The sequence below is a fragment of the Melozone crissalis genome, unplaced genomic scaffold (genome assembly GCF_028551555.1).
Source record: "Melozone crissalis strain CALT ecotype California unplaced genomic scaffold, PUWL_Pcris_2 ptg000023l_1, whole genome shotgun sequence".
NCBI classification, from domain to species: Eukaryota; Metazoa; Chordata; class Aves; order Passeriformes; family Passerellidae; genus Melozone; species Melozone crissalis.
This window is the reverse complement of record NW_026535801.1, coordinates 6,365,423-6,389,095: the sequence shown is the minus strand read 5'-3', so window position 1 is coordinate 6,389,095 and position 23,673 is coordinate 6,365,423. Positions and strand designations below refer to the sequence as shown.

At 44.5% G+C, this 23,673-nt stretch overlaps 1 protein-coding gene across 1 annotated transcript in view; it reads right to left on the bottom strand.

Moving 5' to 3' along the window:
• Window positions 1–23,673, bottom strand: part of ABCA12 (ATP binding cassette subfamily A member 12) — a 62,280-nt gene that overhangs the window by 23,676 nt on the left and 14,931 nt on the right. The window contains exons 11-33 of the mRNA XM_054277748.1: window positions 22,992–23,098; window positions 21,295–21,548; window positions 21,070–21,182; window positions 20,544–20,668; window positions 19,580–19,753; window positions 18,528–18,692; window positions 17,317–17,518; window positions 16,589–16,728; window positions 15,909–16,028; window positions 14,717–14,807; window positions 13,207–13,386; window positions 12,033–12,339; window positions 9,763–9,877; window positions 8,079–8,408; window positions 7,186–7,255; window positions 6,950–7,084; window positions 6,133–6,288; window positions 5,231–5,408; window positions 3,541–3,759; window positions 2,728–2,924; window positions 1,953–2,113; window positions 991–1,215; window positions 78–216 (exon numbers count right to left, since the gene is read on the bottom strand). Of these exons, the coding sequence (XP_054133723.1) occupies window positions 78–216; window positions 991–1,215; window positions 1,953–2,113; window positions 2,728–2,924; window positions 3,541–3,759; window positions 5,231–5,408; window positions 6,133–6,288; window positions 6,950–7,084; window positions 7,186–7,255; window positions 8,079–8,408; window positions 9,763–9,877; window positions 12,033–12,339; window positions 13,207–13,386; window positions 14,717–14,807; window positions 15,909–16,028; window positions 16,589–16,728; window positions 17,317–17,518; window positions 18,528–18,692; window positions 19,580–19,753; window positions 20,544–20,668; window positions 21,070–21,182; window positions 21,295–21,548; window positions 22,992–23,098 (3,903 nt within the window). The remainder of the gene's footprint in view (window positions 1–77; window positions 217–990; window positions 1,216–1,952; window positions 2,114–2,727; window positions 2,925–3,540; window positions 3,760–5,230; window positions 5,409–6,132; window positions 6,289–6,949; window positions 7,085–7,185; window positions 7,256–8,078; window positions 8,409–9,762; window positions 9,878–12,032; window positions 12,340–13,206; window positions 13,387–14,716; window positions 14,808–15,908; window positions 16,029–16,588; window positions 16,729–17,316; window positions 17,519–18,527; window positions 18,693–19,579; window positions 19,754–20,543; window positions 20,669–21,069; window positions 21,183–21,294; window positions 21,549–22,991; window positions 23,099–23,673) is intronic.

Below are 23,673 nucleotides of genomic sequence, written 5' to 3'. Positions count from 1 at the left end.
GGGAGCTCAAATCAGTCCATCTGTCAGTGTTTGCATGTGCAGTAAATCTGGAATAAACCCTGTAGGTGATTGAGTACCATCTCTTTCTGTGAAGGTGTCTGTGCTCACAGACATTTCGTCACCACCAGTGTGACCACTGACTCCAGGCAGCTGATGGGGCAGCACAGCATCTTCTTGCTGGTCCTTCACCAGCTCTTTTGTCAGATTCAGGAACACCTACGGAGCAAGAAAATATGAAGGGAAATTTGCCCAAATGACTCCATTTACCAAAACAATTACCAGAACCCACTCTCCTGCTTTGTAGCTGTAGTTGTTGCAGCAGTTATGTACAATAATCCTCTTTCTATTGCCTTTGTGCTCAGTGAGAGAAATTAACTTTTTTTTCCATATAAAATTGTTGGCCACCTCCTTGTCACCTCCTGTCTCTGTTCTGCTGCAGCAGTGGAAATTCAAACCTGTTTCCCTGGGATATTCACCCTCTAATCCCACTGCCTCCATGCTGGGAGTGTGCAGTCATGGCACATGGGACATGATGTACACCTGATCTTGCTGCTTTAGGAAAACATCTCAAAAGAAACTAAGAAATTCTGAGCAGGAAGGTAACAATCTCCTTCCCTCCCCTCTGCAAGACACGGGTCATCACTGCTCATCATTTACTTTTTATTTCTGATGCAATTAAATGTGTTTATTTGACCAGAGATTTCCCATGGGCAGAAAGGTGCCTGTGTTACTTTCTCCTTAGTCAAACTCCAGAGCCTCATTTTCTGGGTAAAACATCAAAAGGCTGTCACAGCCAGGTGAGACAGTGCATTAGTATATATACAGATTTATAGATGCACCTACACACTCATGTGTACCTCAGTGTAACTCCTTCCTCCCTGCCTGAAACCCTCATGGAATTCCTAACATGCCCAGAGAGCAGAGCCACACAGTGCTGTGCAATGAATCTCCATGACATTCCAGCAAAGCCAGCAGCTCCTGAGCTCATACCTCTTCCACAGTTGTGTTGGAAATCCCGTAGCAACCCAGGTAGAGATCATTCAAGCTGGTGTCCAAGGCTCTGAGGAGGGCCTGGTAGGCTCCTGACACCGTGGACTTGAAGGGGGGAAGCACATAAACCAGCTCTCCACCAATATCCTCCTTGAGATAAGCCTCTGGGAGATAGGACTGGATCAAGGAGGTCACTGCTGTGGTGTCACATTCCTCTATCATGTTCTGAAAAAGGAGGAAAACACTGGTTACTGACAAGGTTGCAAGGTCAACCTTTCTCCTGCAGGATGTAGCCCAAATCCTGTCCCACAGCATAACTGGTAAGTGATCTCAGTCCAGCTGTCCAACAGGATAAATATCAAAAGCAGATGAAGGTGGGTTATTTCTGGCCCTTGAAAAAGGGATGTGTGACAGTCTCCCATCTTGGTCCATCCATAACCTCAGCAGGTTGGGCTGAATAAACTACTTTGCAGTGCTGGAGTTTGTAGTACAAAAGAGAAAAAGCCTGGCCAGTAGAGACCTTAACGTGGCTGCCAGCCCAAACTCACTCTTTTTCCCATGGGAAACAGGGCTTGCTTATGGGTCTATTTTTACTTTCTCTGTCTCCAGTGCCAGCAGTCTGGAAGAGGGGCTGGTCTCTCATGGTGCTGGGGCTGTACAACAGCACTGTAATAAATGCTAGCAAGAGTAGAGTTCCCCACTCCTTGCAAGTAGAACACTCTGCCCCAGGCCAGATACTATGGATGGGCTCTTTCCATCTGCTTTATTCCTCACACTCTGCACCCTTGCCTTCAACCTTCAAGGAAACCCTGTTCTTTTTCACCAAAGCACAGCCCTGACATTGCTGTTTTCACAAGGCCCTGGAGATCACTCAGCTCCTGCCCATACATCCCTCCACCAGCCCTGATGACTCCCTTGGAGACAGAGCTGCCAGGAGCTCTGGGACCAGCTCAGACACAAACCTTTTTTTTGGTGAGGGTCAGGTGGTAGCCATCCCCAAAGGTTTCCTTCAGGTAGAAAGGTGAGCCACAGCATTTGAGCCCTCCATGCTCTAGGAATGCGATCCGGTCGCTCAGCACTTCTGCTTCATCCAGGTGATGTGTGGAGAGAATGATGGTTCTGCCTGGAAAACACAGTCACCACAGAATGGACACCTGCTTTTATGGCAAAACTGGATTTTAGAAGGATTTGGGTTATTTTCTTTTCTTTCTCAAAAATTCCTGTATTTCCCTACACAATGATATCATCAATATAATTGCAGGGGTTCCAGAGCTTCCCCTTGCTCTGGATCAGCCCATGGCAAGTAACTCCACATTATTGAACCAACACAATGAATGTTTATAACAATTTTATTTCATCACATTCTGGTCAAATCTGCCCTTATCTCAACAGTGAGACAGCTGAAAGCCTCCCTGGATGAGGGAACACAGAGTATCAGGTGACAATCAACTGCATTTTTGGGTAATTATTAGTGAAATTGGATGAAAGACAACAAGAGAGACAAATTTTACACTATTGTAAGCTGTGTTCTATGGTGAAGTTATTTTTTAAATGACACTGAATTTACAGAAACCAACCAGGATGGACCCTCCAGAATTGCAAAATCCCAGTCTCCCAAATTTTTTTCTCTCTGGCCTCCAAAACCCACAATTCAAATCCACTGGTACCATCTTTGTAAAATGACACAAATCATCTTTGTCCCTCTTTGGAGGGCAACATCATCTCTCCTCACAGTACCTTTTTTATTCTTGGAGATGATTTCCCAAATACTCCTCCGGGAGCACGGATCCACACCCGTGGTTGGCTCATCCAGGATCACCACCCTGGATCCTCCCAGCAGAGCAATGGCAATGGATAACTTCCTCTTCATCCCCCCTGACAGGGTGCCAGCCAGCTTGTGTCGATGGCTGTACAGCCCAGTCTCCTTCAAAGTCCTGCAAAACAGAGGGAACACTCCCAAAAGTTGTCCTTCAAGCAGGGAATGTGAAAATACCTGAAAAAACTGTAACTGGAAATGAAATCCTGCTCTGCTGAGTGGTCACAGTGTAGAGTCACCCTGCAGCTCAGTCATTGGGATTTTCATTTAAAACATTTTTGAGGATGTTTTCAAAGTTTTCATCTGACAAGTCAAGGTTAAAGGCTCAACCCCATCAACTGAGACACCAAGATCCAAAGTCCCTGGGATGTTCTGGCTGCTTCATTTCTCTGCAGAACCAATAAAGCCAACATCATCTTTCTGACTGGTTGATTAAATCTCTTCCCAGGGCAAACTGTAAAGCAGCAAGGAGTAGCCCCTTAGGCCTATAAATTCACCTCCAAATAATTGCCACAGCAGCCTGTAAACCCCCTGGAGAAGAGATATTGTTTTCTTACAGCACAGGTATCAATATATTCCCCTAGTCAGAGCAAGGCACCATTTGAACCCTAAGCTGGAGCTGCAACAAGACCTCCAATCCAGGATTTTGAGCTTTGCAGGGGCACTGGCACCACCACACAACTATTTTGACAGCCCTCTCTCCCTTGTCCCCCCCATTCCTGCTACTTTTATACCTCTTCACTTCTTGGTAGAGCTCTTGTTTGCTGCAGTGAGGGACTTTGATGTAGCCATAGAGCAGCAGGTGCTCCTTGGTGGTCAGGTAGTTGAAGAGCACGTTGTGCTGCATGCACACCCCCATGTTCTTCCTGATCACCTCCTGGTCAGTCCTGATGTCTTTGCCATACACAAAGATTGTGCCTGATGATGTAGGGAACAACCCAGTCAAAATAGATCTGAGGGAAAAAGAAATAGAAAGGGGAAGTTAGAAAAAGGAGGAAGCCATGGGTAATTTTTTTCATGTGGCTTTGGAGCTGTCACCACTTCCAAGGTTTTCTTGTGTCCCCTCCCATTCCTTCCAGCCAGACACCACTGCCCACTGTGTGCCAGGCTCTGGCAGAGCAGAGGCAAGTTTACATCCTTGTTCCCCTCTGTGGGATTGCAGGGCCAAGCTCCAAGCTCACCCTGGCTACTCCTCTCCTGTGCTTTTACCTGCTGCAGCCTCCCTCTCCCTAGCTCAGACCCATATCCCCCACACTCAGGAATGCCCCTGACTTCCAGTTTAGTTACTGGGAATTCCCAGAATGCACTGACTCCTTGTTCTCTGAGGTTTGCCTGGAGTGCCCACAGGGTCTCATATTGTAACCACAGCTGGGACTGAAAACCTCCTCTTCATCTGCCTAATCCCAGCAGAGCATGCAGACCTGATTTCACTGCCATTATTCATGAGAAGTGGGAGAGGACTTCTCCATGAGACACCTCACAGTGGGCAGCACTTTCATCTTCTTCAAGCAAATAATCACCCACCAAGCAGGAGCTGAGTCAAACTCCCTCTGCTCAGAATAACTACTTGCACATTACAGCTCATTTTTGGTGCTGTCCTGCAGTGACTAAAGGGAGAAGATGCATCTCAGACCACCCTTCACCTTCACAGAGTTTTTCTTCTCTCCTGGGACTTTAAACCATCATTTAAAAGCAGTAATTTGTGACCTTATTCAGGATTTGAAGCCTCTGCTAAGTTTCAAGAAGGTTTTATACTTTTCTGCATATCACCTTTGCTACACTTTGCAAACAGAATATGAGGTGAATTGATAATAAGCTGAGGTGAAGCACACATCTGTCTTACTGATTTTGGCTCTTCTGAGGCTTCTATTTATCAGCTTAACGTTCCTTTCAGAGATATGCACATATATATCAGTGGAGAAATCAAGTTCTACAGGTCTGTTTTAGTGCTGTTATCTAACAAGTCAAATAATAATTTATAAACAGCAAGGCTGAAAGGCCAATGCATTAATCCCCCGCCATTCCAGCCCAGCCAACACATGGCTCTGTACAGCTGAAGTGTATCTTTATTAAGGTTTCTTGCTGGTATCACTTCAGCTTTGGTGTGTGCATGAGCTCCCCACGGGTTCCAGAACAACCTAACCCCAGGCCATGGAACAAAACCCCTGAACAGCTGCTGTGCTGTGTATCCCAGCTCTCTCAGCAGATTAAAAAGCATGTTCCTAAGCAGGAAAGGACCTTTTAGAACCTAAAGAATTCTAACAGATGAAGGAACTCCTGAGGTCATCCATGAGCAAGGTGAAATTACAGGAGGGATTTGGCCTAGTGAAGCACTTTCCTCAGTCTCCCACTGCTGCACTTGCCCTCTTGCTCACCCAGCCACACCCCACAGGATAAAAAAGAGCTGCTTTAAAGGATACACACATGGTTGTAGTTTTCCCAGCTCCATTGTGTCCCAGCAGGGAAGTGATATTGCCTTCATAGAAGTTGAGGCTGAGGTTGTCCACTGCAGCTTTGGATCCATAAACCTTTGTTATGCCATGGAGGGAGACTCCCAAGGGCAGGTCGGTGGGCTCTGGTTCCACGTGAGGGTGGGGAGCACCTTTGACAACAAAGAGAAGGGTCGGGGACAGCTACTGCAGTGCTTGTGCCACTTTTCTCATCTCAGAGCAAACCAAAATACAGAAAAGCAGGTGTCTTTCTGCCAGGAACACTGAGAACATGCCACCGGAAGTGTATCATTTTGAACTCTCTGGGATTTTTCCTTTTTACTTCTGAAGCTTCTAACAACTCCTGACAACAGGCATTAATCACTTCTGAAAAGGTCTCATATTTAGGTTTTTCAGAGCACCTAACTTGATTTATACTAAACAAGCACAGAAAGTTAGAGGGCATGAGGCAAAACTACAGAGTTATTTTCAGTTAGGTGGAACCAGCAAGTTTTTATGTGTGATCTCAATATACTACAGGCTAAATATTTAAAGAGATAAGCAAAGAACATGTGCCCTTTGCCAAGTAAACCTGTATTTGCTTGCCCAGACAAAAGTGTATTTCTACACAGAGAGACAGACATGGAAGGTAACTGCCCAACTACAACACACACAAATATGAGTGTGAAAATCGGTACTGACTCTCCACAACAAATAGGAAGAGCAAATATAATTTAAGGGCCAGATCTCCATTCATGTGAGTACCAGCTTTCAATATTTCCTGTGCTTCAAAATAACAATCAATGGTGTTTTCTGACTATGGTGCCCCTTCACAAATTTGGCTTTGTTTACCCAAAATATAAGTTATTATTGCTACCCCTTCTAGCATCCACATACATATCTTGTTGGGGAGGGTGACTTCTTTCCTCAACATCAGCTTGGAGAAGAGCAGGCATCTCTGTTTCTCATTCCAGAAGGGCAGGTAGCTGTTGTACTCAATCCAGTAAGATGGAAGCAGTGGGAAGTACCAGGGAGCAGCCATGCCATATCTACCTGCAGGAACAGGAGTCTCATTCAAGTATCTGTTCCTCAGGAAGTGCCACTGGGGGGGTGCACTCAAAACAGCAAAAATTAACTTCACAGAGATTTCTTGATATGTTCATGCAGCACCAGGACTTTGTAGAGACTTTTCTGATTGGCACAACAGGAAGCAGTCAGTAATTTGTTATTCTGAGTAACTCCATAGCTGGAGGGCAGGAGAACTTTACATTTTCCACTGGGTAGATTTCCGTATGCCAGTAGACTGCTTCATTAGGTGGGGAAGAAAAGCAAAAGACAAATGCACTGGCTCTTGCCCAAGGCAGGAATTACTTTTTGAAACCAAATGATGTAAGTAACACAGCTCAAAATCACTCAGCTGACAAATGCAGTCTAACATGCTCCACTCTCACCCACCAGATTTCAGTGACACCCTCCTGTGTCCTTGGCTTCAGCTTCTTCAGGAGACCCACCTAGCCAAGTGACAGGCTGAGAAACCCTAATTTCCCTAGCTGTGCTCTCTCTCAGTGGCATTAACAGGCTCAGACATGCACAATGTTGTGCTCCCTTTGGTGTGGGACAGTGTGTGCACTGTCTCACTGCCTCAGCCAGCTCTGTGTTCACTGTTCTCCAAAAGATGTGCTACTGCACCACCCTCAATGCTCTGCACCCTTACCTGGGAAAACATTCCTTATGTACCAGCCCAGGATGAAGTAAACGAAGGAGTCTATCAGAATGAGCCAGCACATCCAGCCAAAGGAAGTGTTGTCTCCAATCATTGGGGACTTGTACATGTTGTCCCACTGCAGTCCTGCAGGGAGGAATTGAGAAATACAATCAGAACCCCTCTCAGCCAGTGAAATACCACCCCCAGGAGAGCTCAAAGCCTGGCTCTGTCAGCCACAGACTCACCTATGCCCTGTGCCTCATAGCGAGCAATGTATTGACTTGCATAACTGAAGGCAGTTGGAGACAACAGGCTCTGGGGGATAAACAAAATTGAAAACAAGAAACATTTGAATTAGTCTCTAAGAGAAGTCAGGTCAGTCAAGCAATCAGGTACCTCACTGGGTTATTCCAATAGCCAGAAAAATGAGTGCTGGGTTTGGTTTTCCCCAGCAGTCACAGGGAGCACTGGACCAGGCCTGTGATGGGACCAGACCTTGTGACAGGCTGAAATGTCTCCTTAGGACTTGACTTTCTTTCGCTTCCACTCCCAGGACACAGCTTCCTCCCTCATACAGGGCTTTATTTTAGGCTTTTGAAATACAGCAGTGCTTGAGAATTACTTCATGAAGCCACGTGGTTAATTCTTTAACCACTTGCATTAATTCATTTCCTGATTTTGGTGACAAGTCTGGCTTCTGGAACCTAACACCTACCTACTCTGCCCCTTGGTAAGAAACAGGGCTTTACATCAACTGCCATGTGTAGGGATTTGAGACACAGGAAGCCAGGGATGATCTGAGGCAGCAATGAGCAAACCCAAACCTCTCACTGAGACAGCCTGGTTTTTCAGAGTGGGTGAAAGCAGCTCATTTTCTTTTGCAATGAAAACACATAGCTCAAACTACTGTGATTCAGCTGGCAGGTGGGAACTCACTAAAACTCCACAAGGAGTGCTTTCAGTCAGGGGACACAGCTAACTCCAGGTGTCCCTCAAAAGGTCCATGGCCAACTCTTCCAGCGTGCCTGTCACCACCCGCTGATGGAATTCAGAAAGGCACGAGGTACAATAAAAGCTGGAATGTTGTGAGGTCCCTGCCTCCACACACTTTCTGGGAATATGGAGAAGCAGAACTCACCAGGAGGCTCTTGACAGAGAAGCTCAGGTGGTTCTCGATGACAAGCAGCACGATGAAGGGGAAGAAGGTGAGGATGTAGACCAGACTGCCCACCAAGGCAGCGATGTTGGTGTTGTTGAAGAAAACACTGATGAAGTAGCTCATGGCTATGATGGACAGGCTGTAGTCCATCAGGTACAGGAACAGGAGGGCTGTGTCTGTTTTGGGAAGGATGTCACCCACTTTCAGAACAACAATGAGGAAGGTGACGGTAATCAGGAGGAAGATGGCGCACTCGATGAACCAGGCGATGAAATGGCTGCTGGCATTGACCCCCATCATCTTCATGTACTGCACAGAGGAAGGTAAAAATAACAATCACAAGTGGCATTTCAGAGAAATGAAGAATTATTTCTGTTTCCAGCTTCTGGACAGGGCCTGCAACCAGACCATGCTCATTCTATCCAGGGACAAAGCCTGCACTCCCATGTCAGGAATGCCCACAGTTTGCAGAGCAGTCTGTTGGAAAAGAACAACCCACAGAGGACCTGCAAGGACCAAATGTCACAGCCCACAGGCTCCAAAGCACCTTCTGGCCTTAGATTTGTAAGTTTTCTAAAGCCTTTTGGTTGTTTTTAAAAATAATGATAATTGATCCAGTGGCTTAAGCCTAAAAGTTTCCAAATGTCTTTGAAACCAGACCTTTCTCACACAACCCCAAGACAAAAAAATAACAGCTACATTACTATCGTCAGAAGGAAAAAATATTAATTTATATTAGCTGATAATTAATTCCCCATGCATACAACTGCAATTTGTATTTATAAATCCAGAAGAAACTTGCAAATTTGCAACTTGCATAAAACTGCAAATTTGTATTGATAAACCCAGAAGAAACTACATGTGCTGGTGTTTTCTTGTGGATTATAACACAGCTAAAAAGATTAGTGATGCCCTGGTCCTTGGAGACAGTGAAAATGGTTGTCTAAATTAGAGTAGGGGGCTGCCAGGGAGCACACCCTGGGGTTCATTCATTTTCCATCTCATCACAGGTCAGAGTGTCCTTTCTTGGAAGTGTTTTTGGTGAATCAGTATTTGTTTCCATGGTGTTGGATAAAAAACAAATCTGCTCAAAGCTTGTGTTGCTTGCTGAGGCTTAGTTTGACAAAAGTTCTTTGCTGTTCATCTCTGTTGACAGTGATCACACTGAAAACCTGAGTTAATTTCATAAATTCCCAATGTCTCAATGTCATTTCTTTTCCAACAGGCAGCCTGAATGAAGAACTTCATTTCAGAGGAGCTGATGTAATATGTAGCACCTTCTGAAATATTAAGTATAATAACTTCAAGGATAGGAAATAAGTCACTTTTCATGTCTTTGTCCCCAGTAGGTATGGCTCAAAGTCAATTTTTAGAGAGCTTTAAATCTTCAGAAACTCTGTAATTTTGTGAGGTGCCCATGTTTCCTGTGTTCAGCACTGCAAAGCAATATTCCCTCCACTTGAAGGGCAAACACCCTGCATTTCCATGGCTTTGAGCTTGGTTTTAATGTCAGAATTCACACACTGCAGGTCAAACAATAGATATCTGGAATATTTGCCTTAATGCTTGTTTTGCTCCATTTAATATTGCACATCAGACACGCCAACCACGAATAAGGAAAATCTGTGTATAATTCTGCACGCCCCAGAAAGTTTCCCCATACCTCATAAAGCCTGAGATCTTTCTCCTGAACAAGTGTTTTAACAAAATCAGCTATAAACAGCACCCAGGCAGCCATCAGAGCAAATGGAAGAGAGTAGGTCACGCTGGTTAAGAACCTGTAAAAGGCAAAAGCAAGCTTTAGCTGAATACAAAATGTTCTGGGGATTAAGGCTTTGTACAAGAATATATTTTTCAGAACAATACTATGGCACAGGAAAAGACATGCTTATATTTCAAAATGTGGAGTAAAATTAGTAATTATAAAAAAAGACTCCTTTGCCATTGCATTGGACTTTCTATTCATCAAACTCCTGACTGCTCAGAATATTTTTTTTTTAATGTTGCAGAGGGATTTCCTTGCTCAGCAGCACCACTGGCAGAGGCAAGAAGCACCATGGGCAGTGTCATCTCCTGGCTCTGTGATGGGCTGCATTCCATTTGGAAACATCACATAATTCTCAGATCTAATGGCCAAATTCCATGATCAGGCCATATTTCCTGGTGTTGAAGTCTGGATGTGGGTGCTTTCCTATAGGTTGTCTGTCCTACCACCCCACAGGACAGGCAGACACATGGCACATTTCCTGGCTCCTCATTTTAGTTAAAACCTTCTTCCAGTGCCAAATGTGTGAGAAAAAAAAAGAAATCCAAATACAATGGCCAAAAATAAATTTCTCCTTTTGACAGGGAAAGCAAGTTTTTATGGGAGGGGATCCCCTTCATCTGCAGGGTTTACATTTTCCTCCTTAATTTAGAAACTCGACTTAAAACCCACAACCAGTGTTATTCCTAGAATAATGTACAATAACAGTGAGAAATGAACATTACATTTGTTTTCAAACTTTTTTTTTCCCTGTAAAGCCAACATCTCTTATGTACTGGTTTATATATATATAACAACATATATAAATTTTATATATATATATATATATATAATATTATATAATATTATATAATATATATTTATATACACTATATAATATACTATATACCATATACTATGTACTATATAATATATAATACATCATACATAAATAACATATATAATATATATTATGTACCATATATTATATATTATTATATATAATATATATTATAGACAACATATAAATATATAATGATATTATCTATATAAATGCATATAAATATACATAAAATATATTTATATATAAATGTATAAAAATATAAATTTATAAATAAATAAATATATAAATATAAATATATATATATATATATATAGACATATATATATCTATATATATTCTCCCCCCTCTTCTCTCCAGTATGATAACTGTGCAATAACTGTGCCATAATCAATAAGCAGACATTTTGTGATGACTTCTGCTGGATGCAAATCCAAAGCCTTGAGGTATTTTAATAATTCAGCAAACACCTCCCTCTGAACCTGGGCTGACGAGAGGGAAACCCAAAGGCAAGTGGTTTTCCCAGGAGTTAATCACTGCACAAAACTCTCTCTCAGCAATAACCCAGGAATTTGCTGCAGAATTGGGTTTGGATGCTTCCTTCCTGCTTCCTGGGCACCTCACATGTCCTGAGAAGGGGTTACAGGTTTTAGGTGCCCAGCTCTCTTCAGTGCCAGCTGACACAGGAGATGAACAGCTCTGCTGTGGCTCAAAAATGACATTTTACAGCTCCCAAACAATCTTTTGGCTCATGCAGTTGGCATGGAGGTCTTTCAGTAGGAAAAGCTCCTAGGTCCAGCCTATCCCTTTGCTCCAAGGGAGGCCCTCAGTCAGGGCACAGTGATCCTCACATCTATCAATACTTCTGCTGAACATCCTGCAGTGCTCCCTGATGGACCCTGAAATCCCTCCCCTGTGTGTTTTCCCCTCAGTTTGGCCACTGTAAGTCTCGTAAACCTAGGCATCCCTTTTTTCCCCCAAAAATCAATTTTCTAAATTCTGCTGCATTGTCTGCATGTGAACACCTACAAGACTCATATTAACCAAGTTCTGCCAACTCTCAACCCCACTATGTGTAGTAAAACAGGGACAGGGAGTTTTACCTGCTGCAAAATCTACAGTTACCACCACACCAGGTATAAAAAAACACTGAAAACTAAAGATTAGGCAAACTAAACAGACCATCTTAGAATCAAAAATTCCCTCTTTTGGGAATTTTCTTGAGAAAAAAACTCAACTGAACAGAATTAAATTATTTTTATGCTATGTGAGTATGGTATTAAGGAATGGTGAACTCACACAAGATGAGTTGACACAAAACATGAAGGCAAAAGCCACCCAAACTTACATATCCTTGTTGTAGCAGGGGTAGGGCATGGCCTGGACCTGAACAGCTATTTCCTCTGGTTTCTTGCCAGTCTGCAGCTCAATGATGGCCCTTTCAATGCTGTCCTGGATGTAGATGAAGGCCCTGCTGTAAATCTGGCTCTGGGAGGTGGAGTTGTGCGGGCCCACGGTCCAGATGCGCTCGCGGATCCTGTTGGTGGTTTGGGTGATCCTGCTGCTCATCCTGATGGTGTAGTTGAGCACAGGAGGGAGGGACAGCCCCCCAGGAACTGACTGGCCAGGCCTTGGAGGCAGCTTGAAAATGATACCTGGGAAAAGAAAGGGAAAAGGATTTCCTTTGGAGTTGACACCACACACAGATATGTAGAAACTCCTCATTTTTACAAGGCTTCTTCACAGAAATTTTTCTATCCTGAACATTTTTCCTGATTATTCCATATATAAAACATGTGATAGCATGGAGGATAAACAGAGAAGAAAACTGCTACTATGGAAAAGGACAAATATTACCAAGGTTTGATGTTCCATGAGAAGCAGAAGTTTCTATCTACCCCTCAAGTATGAAGTATCAAACCAAACAGGTCACAGGATTTATGAGTGGATCTAATCTTTAAATATTAAGATGTATTTATGATACAAATATAAGTTCCTATTTTCTGCTCCCTCTACCCCTCTCTGCAGTCTGATCCCACAATCCAATCCCACAAATGTGAAAAGTGTGACTTAGAAGACCCAGTACACCATTATGGTCTTTGGCTGGAATACCTCAAGTGATTTATGACCTTCTAATAAATTGAATTGTCTCACATTTGGACTTGAGGATCTTAAAAGGTCTTTTCCAACCTGAATGATTCTGTGATACCTTTCTTGATTAAAGCACCTTTTCCAAGAGCAGCTTGAAAGGAAATGGCTGCACAAAGATCACCTTGGGCCAGTGGGATTTTATTCAAATTGAGAATTAACCAAGAGGAATCACCAGCTGACCACAGACAGGGGAGGTGTAAGGGAAGAGGAGCCATGAAAAGGTCCCACCCACACTTGCTCCAAGTCAACTGCAGTGTGGTGGGAGCTGTGACCACAACAGTTGCTGGTGAAAAGCCAAATATTTTATGCTGCATTCCCACACTCTATCAGGCAGAATTTAACTGTCAGGGGGATTTGGGAGTGTCACATACTTGCAAACAGCTCGTTCTTCAGGAAGAGCTCCTTAGCCACCGCTTCCATCTCGTCCAAGTCCTGCACTGGCCGGATGCGGTTGAAGGAGACGCAGGAGGAGACGTTCACAGCCAGGGCAGCCAAAGTGTTCAGCTGCTCAACAACATCAGCGTTGTTCTGCAGCTCCAGCCGGATATCATCTAGGGAAAAACCCCACAAACAACCTCTCCAGCATCACTACACCCAGCAGAAATCCCACTCCATCTTTCCACTCCTTCGCGCTGCCGATGACACCAGAAAGGAGGAAAGAAAACAAACCAAAAGGCATCCTGCTAAATATGCAGTGTGAAATACATTTCTGCACTCAGCAATGCAATGGAGGCATGCTGTTGACCCAGTTTTTATGTTAATCATTTGTAATATGCTCGTGAGCTTGCCTTTGGGAGGATGCCAGCAATGGGATGTGACAGCTATCCCAAATCACAAGTCCCCACTAACCTGCTGGGGCTTTAGACATGCATGTGGTGCATTCTTTCCCCATTCCTTCCACACCCTCTGGTTTAGGAGGTAATCAACTCTCCTTTTGAGCTGCTGTGTCTCAGGGGAGGACATGCTTTATCCAGGCACATCAAGGCAGAGCTGTGAGTGCTGTGCTGATGTGTGGACTCAGCCTGATGCTGCAGTTAATAAAGATGCTGCTGTTTGCTGGCAGGTTTCAAAGGTGGCTGCATAATGCAAGGTAACTAATATGGAACAGCTGCTGCAGGCTCCGTGGCTTTATGGGGAGCTAAGGCAGGAGCTGCTGCTCATGAATAACACAGGGGTCAGCACCAACTGCATGTAAATGGCTGCAACAGACCATAATCACTGTTGGCTGCTGCTGGGCTTTGCTGGCACAGTCCAGATCTATGGTGACATGCCTAGCCACTCACTGCCACAGCAGGTAGGGACAGCAAGGCTGGCAGGAAGGGACTGGGATCCCCATGCACTCACAGGGGATGTACCACCACCACTGTTACTGGTGATTCTCACAGTGCACAGCACCAAATGCCACCTTGGAGGGCCTTGCAGGCAAACTGCAGCAGGGCATCTCCTGCATTGATGCCTCTGGCTCCATCAGCCTGGGTACATTTATGCGATCCCTGGCTCTTCTGCTCTGGAGAAGTTCTGATCTGAACCTCGCTGCGATGCAAGGGAGCTCTCCACAACATTTTCCAGCCGAGTCCCAGGTAGCTCATTGAAGCCATAATTACGGCTAAACAGTGTCCTCCAGTGGCCACACACCGCGGCAAAGCTCCCGTCCCTGCACCCCTGAACACCCAGGGCAAACATCTCCACACCAGCGCTTTGCTCTCTAAGAGCCTTTCCCCTGGAAGATTTCTGCATCACAGCTGGGATTGCCTTGCCCTGGAGCCTCCAACATGGGCCAGAGCAGAGCAGACTATGGGATGGCTGCAGCTGGCTGAACCTGGAGCTCCCAGGCCTGAAGTATGAGTAAGGAAGAGGGCAGCACATCATGGACACACTCACCCAGCTCATTTATCTGACTCAGGAGCTCAGCTGCATCCAGATCCACCATCAGCTTGATAAAAACCTGCACAAAGGGGTTCTGCAGGGCGTTCTACCAACAAGCAGAGAAAGACAAAGCATCAGTTTGACCAGAAACTCCTTGAGTTCACCCACTGTGCAATTCCAAACCACCACAGAGCAGCTGCCTTCACTGGGTATTTGCACTGCCCTCTCCCTACTCTCTTCACTCTGCCTCAGGATGGGGAAATGCCAGCAATGGGAATGTCATAGAAAGCTCCCTAAATCCAAGTCAGTGCTTCTTTGAGTCAAGAAAGGATGCCCACTGAGTCTCCACCAGGCACTGGAGTCCCATCAAAAAAATCATAGATGATTTTAGTTATTCTAGAAGTAAATTTCCCTTGGGTCTGTTTTAAGTCCTGTGAACACAGCCAGTGCACAATGCATAGGCAACCAAAACTTAACTTGGAGATCAGCACAGGTTTTTGTTTGGCTGAATATTTCATTATTCCACCAATGACTGCAATCAGCAGAGAACATTTCATTTCACTTTTGCATATTCCACTCTGGATTTTCTCTTGGTGCCATGGAAATTAGAATGAATTCCAGCCCCTAAAATTAACTGCTAATGCTTTTGGCTTCCAGGGATCTCATTTTTGTAAGAAAAGGAGACAATTTTTACTACAGAGAATGGGAAACAAGTGTGTGTAACATTACAGTCTACTGCTTTCTGTATCCAGGCAAGGCTAGGCTTCTTAGGAGGGGGAAAAAGAAATTTTATTTACATCCACTGAGGTACAAAACATCTTCCAGCTCTTATTTGTGTACCCAGAACTACATGCTTATTATAGATACTGTTTCATTCTCTGAAAAATTCATTTCTTGCCTGGTCTTGGCTGGCTGGATCAGTCCATCAAGCAGAAAGTTAATTTACAAACTGAAGAGTGTTCCCTCCAGCAGGCCCCAGTGCAGCCAGGGTCAGGGAACATATTACAAACAGTTCATTTGAGAAAGAGAATTTGCAGGGAAAGGTGAGGCAGGAGCATCTCTCTTAAGGAACAGGCAGAAACTGTGAGGTCCAGGACACCCTGAGAGGGGTCTCCCCAGCTGACCTAAGATGTCCCTGGAACCCCAGTTTACTTCAGTGAACAGATTCCCTCCTGGCAAGAGGCAGAGGGGAGGTAGGAAGTCATACCTTGATCATTGGAACTGTCTGGTTTAACTTAGTCAGTGAATTCAGGATGACAGGAGACTGGTCCAGCCACTCCTGGGACTTCAGGGCTAACTCAGCCATCTGCTCCAGGGTTGCATTTGACTACAAAAGAAGGCCACAACATAAAAGGATTAATTTATTCATTACCTTACAGATTTTAACCTATAAATAAGTCAATAAAACAGCTGAGATAAAATTTGTTTTCCTTATGATTTTTCCTAGCATACTCTCATTGTTTGGCAAAATACCCCTTAACACACTGGATTTGTTTAAGTACTGAAAAATATTATATTTAGGGTATGTCTTGAATATCTGCTTTCCTTCTGCCTCTGGTCTGCCTGTGAACAAGCACTGGTTACAGCATTTGTCCTGGGAGACACATCTCTCCTACTGGCTGAAAATATGGGAGTGAAACTTGATAAGCTGGAGGCCTTCAACAATTGTCCTATAAATATTAGACCAACAGCAGCTTCTGGAAGGAAGATTCAACCAAAGACAAAAGATGACTCATATGGCCAGCAAGGCAAGTAGGAAAAGATAATTTATGAATACTCCAAACAGTGAGAAAGCAGCCCTCTGCTTCCCAGGGAAACAAGCCTGTGCTAGATAAATTGCAGCCCTGTGCAGTGGGTGTATGCTGATGTCCTGGAGCAGAGCCATACCTTTCCCATGATTGCTCGAGTTTCTGGGGTGTCTGGTGTGAAAAGGATCTTCCCAAGCACCATTGGTTTTAAGAAAGACCAAATCAAAGCTCCGGTGGGGGTTTTGACCAGGTCCAGGTAAAAGGATAAGCAAAATGGGGCTGCAAGGGGAGAAAAACAAGCAAATTACACAGAGAACAAACAGACCAGACACAAGAAAGCTGCCAGTGTGTTTTTTCTCCCATCTGCCCAGTTTGTTGCTGTGGCCAGTGAATGACTTCAGGGCCCTCTTCACTGACTGATCTAATGCATCCTGACAAAAGCAATCCACCCCCAAGATCTCCTGTTGCTGAACTCAAGACAACAAGAGTCTCTCTGTTGGAGCCAACATTATCTGCTTGAAGGTCAAATGGAGTTTTGTGAACTCAGAGGAGCTAATAATGTCAGTACAGTCAGGAAAACTACACATCAAGAAAAAGCAGTGACCTGTCGAGCCCTAGGACCAGATCATCAACAAATGGGAGACAGTGCAGTGTCAAGCACTGCTCTGATGCACAGGCAGTTTTCCCTTTGAACACTTATGGAAATAAACCACCAATAATTAGGGCAGTGCAGATCTTCAGCTACCATAAATAATGAGCACTTACAGCCCTCAGAGACATATGGAGAATAGCTCAGCACTAGATCTGTCTGGAAATAGCAGAGTTCAGCTCTGAAACGTTTGTGCCCTAGGGAAAAGCCAGACTTACTGGAATCCTGAGGAATCCCATATTTCCTCATCAGCTTTTGGACATAGACATCCCCTGCATGAGAACTGTTGCTTACAGGGTCTCCAAAGTCTGGAAGCAAAGACTCAAAAAACAAGGGTGTGATCTCCTGGTTGCAGAGGATTTTTGACATGGATTTAAAAGTGCCATGTGTTATCCCAGAGTTGTTTGGTTTAAATAATGCCTGCAGAAAAGACAAAACACAAATAAATCCTGCACACTGAAAGCACCCCCCTTGGAGAGAAATAACAGAATGAGAAGGAAAGCACTGAACATTTTTATACTGCTTTCTTATGACAGGTTTGCATTTACCAAAATAGGAACTTTCTATGGAAATCATATATTTTTTGTTATGACAGAGGTGGCACATTTATTTCCAGGTATGACAGCCAATGTGGGAAGAGCCTCCAATGTGTGCAGAGAAATTCCCTATAATGTGTGCCTGGTGACATTCACACACCAGGGTTACAACACACATTTGTCACATGGATGTGCACATCACAGTCCCCATCCAGCCCATGGCTGCACGTGGCTCTGCAATGTGCAGGCAGAATGATGACCAGGAACAATTCCTGTCACTTGTGCTCTCCTGGACCATGGATCAGAGATGGATTGGGCACTGTGCTGGATGAAGGCAGAGCACCCTGGAGTTACTGCAGCTGTCAGAGCAGTAATGGGTTTGTACTGAATGTTTTGGGCACTCTGAGGCTTTGGGTGTGATCTAATGCACACTAAAGCTAAGGCAGTTTTTTGCTGCTGACTTTGGTGGGTTTGCCTTTAGTGGGCAGTTCTCCAGCTGATCCTTCCAGTATTTTGCTGCAAATCCTCTCTCCTTTAAGACATTCTTGTTCCAAGTGTTCCCCCCCACTCATGAGCACATGATGGTCCCACTGCTCCAAATCAAAACTCCCCCAGGAAGGCAACATAGACTCACAGAATGGATTGGGTTGGAGGAGAGCACAAAACTCATCTCATTCCAACCTCCTGCCATGGGCAGGGACACCTGCCAGAAGCCCCATCCAGCCTGGCCTTGAGCACTTCCAGAGATAAGTTTGATAGAGCTTTTTCTCAGAACACTATTGCTTTGAAAAGGAATCTATGTTTAATGCACCAGTGGCTTCTAGGGTAGGAAATGACTGTGGAAACCATTTCAGTGGCATTTTGCCTCAAAAGCACATGCAGACTACACATACCTTAGTCAGTGGCATTTTCCTGGACTGTTGGAGCTTTTTCAGGGAATGAATAGCTTGTAGCAATGGATCAATGCCAGATTCAACCTGGTGTCTGAAATATTTCATTTTTGTCAGAAGGCCTAACATCTTGTCCATGGGTTTCTGGAGTTCCTTAGGGAAGAACATCTGCAAGAGGCAGGAAGGAAATCAATTATGATGAGCAGGAATCTGCATGCACAGGCATGCACACGCCCATATTGTGTTAACTGAAACATGAGCACTGTGGGATTTTCAAAATTGCAAGGAGGCTTTACAGAGTGGGTGTCCCATGGGAAATGAATGGGATTAGTATTCCTAAATCCCCAAGCACTTTTGCAAACCATTCACCTGAACATTACATAATCTAACAGTGTGTTTCCAAACACCTACAGTTGGGAAATATGTGTCATGTACTGGCTGGGATATGACCAAAACTTCCATTTCACAGAGCACAGGTGTCAAATACCACAAGTGACTTTTGACCTGAGCCCAAATTCATTGGCATTGTCATTTAACAACTTTTTTTTTTTTTTTGCCCAGGATCACTCCTGTATTTTTAAATACATGCTCACTATTCACTTCTTCATGAATGTTTTGTTAGATGCTGTTGCTATAGTTGGGGGGTGGGGGAAATTTCAATCATTTAATAACTTTGTAGTTCCAAATAGATAGGGAAAAGATATTTTACAGGACTTTTTTCAGGACTTCCCTTTTCAAGGCATCAAAAAATTTAGCTCATTTTTGGGTCAGCTGGGAGTGTTCAAAAGGTTGTGACAGCACATAAAGGATACTAGCAGACAGGGAGGCATTTAGAGTAGGTCCAGCGCCTTTAAATGAGGTTTGCTGCTTTACACCAGCTGGGATTCTCATTTATATCCACGCTGTCACAGCATGGATATGCAATAAAACTTGCTGCATGAGCAAAGCCTGATCTTTGGCTTGTGTAAATCAGTGTAGCTTCTGGCCACTGCAATGGTATTTTATAACCTTTCAGCCAGGCCGTGCAGAAAACACTCTAAAAATCCAGCACTAACCTTGTATAAGAAACTGTAAAAGTCCAAGTGTCTCAGCAGGGTGACCCCAAGGAGGTAGGTCCTGCGAGTCCTCTCTGCCACAGGGAGGCTGCACAGCTCCTGCAGCACCACCTGCAGCTGAGGGTCAGTGGGATGGGCACTGCAGGACTCCAGCTGCAGCACCTGAGAGAGGAGCTGGGTGTGCACAAAGGGAAAAGAGAATTATTAAGGGTGTACTGCACACTCCACCATGCCTGGGTTTATCTTGCCTGGCTGTTGTTCTTTCCACAGAACCATATTTCAACCACCCAAGAACCAGAAAATGCCTGCCCATTACTCCTGCTCCCAGGGACAAATCCTAAGGACTGTGTTTTACTACCCAGCTTGCACAGTAGTAAAAACTTTTGTGGCTTCAATTTCTCACTGACTGATGCATGTGAAGTTTGGAAAAGAGCACACTCTTTGGGCCCCAGTCCAGACAAGATGGCTGGGAAGGGGGAAAGCATCTGGAGCTCTGCTTGCAGGAGCAGGAGGCTGAGGAAGGGAAGCTCAGCTCTCATTCTGGGAGGGTATTTTTGGACCCTGAGCACTCTCACACGTTGTGGTTATAAATGTGCTTTTCCACCTGGACTGGGACAACTTCTCAGTGACCAGGAGTGACTTAAGACCCTGCTCAGCCCCCTTTAGTGTGTCCCAGAGAGTTGTGCCATCCCTCTCCAGGCAGTGCCTGGCTGCTGCCCAGCTCCTGGTGACAGCCCAAGGGACCATATGGCTCCCAGTCTCCAATGGCTGGGATGACAACAGTGATGCTCCTGCTGCATTCCTGGTGGCTTTCCCAACCCATAACATGTTCTGCTACCCTCTGTCTGTCCCTGTGGGGTCATCTGTGCTGTCACACACCAACTGATTTGCCCAAATTATAAGTTTTAATGGTCTGAGAAGTAGAAAGCAGCAAGACCTCCCTGAAGGATAACAGCAAACTCACCTGACTGCTGTTTTCTGGGAAAGATGCTTCCAGAAGAGCATCAATGCTGGCTGCAGACATTCCTGTTGTGTTTCTGAGGTCCTCTTTGAGCTGCTTCACATTTTTAAACACATCTCTTAACTTTTCTGGAATAAACAGTCAAAGAACAATTGATGATACAGGCACATAGCAAATCTCAAGCACTTATGTGAAGTATGGGAGTGTGGTACCTCATTGCTGATATGAAAAAAATCCAAAAAACTTGGAACATACAGTCATTACTCCCTACACTTTACAGTCTGGTTTTTGGGCTGAAGTTATCACATCTCAGGACAGCAAATTTTGCTCAGATGGAAAGACTTGGTGCTTTTTTTGTAAAGAAAATCTGGAAGTACCCCAGATTAAGGATCCCAAGGTCATGGTGTATGGTTATTTCATTCATACCAGTTCTTCCTGGCAGCTGGGCAGTTCTGGGATTTCCAGCAGTGGTAAGTGTGGTACCAGTGGTGATGTTTACCAACATTGTAAAGAAAATACAGAAGAGTACCTTGCTTGCTGGAGTCTGTTAAACCCTCAGTGACATTCAACATGGAATTCAAAGTAGCCACATACTGAGGAATCTCTTGAAAGAATGCAATTTCTGGTACATTTTCTTGAAGCCTGAATTGGAAAAACAAAACAACAAACAAAACTGAGAATATATAAAGAGAAGGCAAGAAGTCATTTCATACACAGAATACTAAAACAGTCTAGCTCAGAGAGAGAGTCTCACCACTTGAGCTGTGCCTGGATGTCTGTGGCATCCCCAATGAGGACATTCTGGAGCTCCTGGGAGATCCTCCTGTGACTCAGCACGTTGGCCACCAGCTGGCTGCTCAGCTCAGCAGCACGGAGGAGCTGCTCCTGAGCCTGGCCCTGCTCACACAGCTCCCCAAAGGGAGCCTCAGGGAGGTGGCAGAGCTGCTGGATGGACTGAAAGCTCTCATGGTCACACAGAAGTGCTGTCAGATCCCGGAGGCGAGAGATCTTCAAAGGACATTTGGAAAAAAAAAGGGAAAAAATGCACACAAACACCAGTTAGATGACAGAATATAAAAGGCAAGCTTTAAAGAGTCTAGCTGTCCCTTTCTCTGTCTCCTTAGGACTAGGATTTTGAAATATATATATATTTAGTTCATTCAAAAGGTCTCCAATGGAACAGCTTGTGACAATCATTGTGTGAGCTTCTGGCAGGCCTGGCTGGATCTAATAATCCTTGCAAACCTTAACATGTCATTTCCCCTGCCCAACACACTTAAGACAGCAGTACTCCATTGGACTTACCTGTTTATTAATTAATCTTCTCAGAGACCAAATAAATCTACCTTGCACAACAGGTTTAGCCTTTCAGATACCACCTGGTCATCTACTGCAGCATAGGAAAAGGACTTGGCCACAAGTCAGAGCTTCCTCATCTGCCAAACGGTGTAAAATTATAGTCCTTTGCTATTATGGGCTTCCCTCTTGTCTGACATCATTATTTACATTATCAGGCTCTTATGGGAAGTATTATTTTCAGCTTTATGCCCTTAAGTACCTGTCACACTGAAGCTCATCATATTATTGTTACAGATATATTACACAGCAACAACATTGCACACTGCTGTATTTTTTTAAAAGGACTTTTAAATGCTATTTCTCATATGGAGCAATAGACTGAAGTGCATGCATGCTATTAGTGCAGTCATGAAGAAGCATTTTGTTCAAATGAGGCACTGCCAAACCCAAAGCTGGTGAGGGAACTCCATGAATCAATCCTGGTGCTTCACCTCAGAAGCCATTCTGGTGCTGTGTGACATCTGGGGCCAGAGGAGCATGTGGGGACTTGACTCCAGCCACGCTGGTGCTGGTACAGCTCCTTAGACACAGCAGTAACCCAGTTAGTCATGCTGCTAACTGCCACTTAGGAGTGCACAATTCCATGGATTTTCAGCAGGGCAGAGGTATCTAATCCCTATCTGTGCCTTTCAGAACTCCTCCCTACCTTCTCCCCAAGGAAGCTGAAGCATCCTAGAATCATTGCAGCTCTGCAAGGTGCTTCAGGAAGTCTCAATATACTGAATTTTAAAACTAGTGGTGCTCTGAGGAATACGCTGCCACTGGCCATTTCTGCAGTGCTCATCCTCCCGGGACAGCTGGTGGCAAACAGAGCCATCCTATCCAGCACATGGGAGGACAGGAACACCTCTACCTTCTCTGAAAAATGGGTGTACACTCAGTAGGGACAGATTAAAAGAACAAGTTCCTCAACCCATTTTACAGGTGACCTTCAAATCTAGGCAGCAGGCAGAACACAGAGTTTCAGCCCTAGTTTTTATCAGCTGTTCTCTTAAAAAAACTCGTTTCCATACTCTGTTTTTCAAAACCACCATCGCACATTCATGTATCACTGCGGGATGTCCTTCAAGTCAGCATTTAAAGCAGACTCACTTTTAGCTTCAGGAGCTCTGGTATGGATGAATGTTTCTCAGAGGTATTATTTTGCATAAAAGAGTCCTTTTTCAGATGAGTTTGCTTCAAAAGCAGTGTGATGTTTTCTGTGCAGGGATAAAAAAACAATAGTTACTCCAGACAAAAATGCCAGAAACTTCACAGAGGGAATATCAGCACTTTTATTCTGTGGCCAACTGAGCATTGCTATTTTCCACCAAACCCCCATGGCTGAGGACCTCTGAAATCACAGAGCAAGGCCCAAATTGTAATCTGGGTTGTAAGGGACTGAGTTCAAGTAGGTGCTCTGTTCCTAGTGAAATCCAGCCCATGCTGGTGCACAGGTAAAACCTCTTGGGTGTTACAATAAGCACACAAGATGAGTATCTATGTGAAACACCATGTTAGCTCTCAGAAATAACTGCTGTCATATTACAGCTACAAAAAGCTGGGAAAGGAAAGAAGTTTCTATTTGTAAGATTGCTTTGTCTGAGTGTCACCAACCTGTCATCACACTGAGAAGAAGAGATGTGCCTTCTCTGGAGAGACTGGGATGGAAACTCATAATCCCAAAGCGACATAACTCAAACAAAACCCCAGTCTGGCTTCCCCATGTCTCACAGCTCCAGTTAATTGCCAGCAGATAAAACCATGCAGCACCATTCCTTCCCACCATTAGACA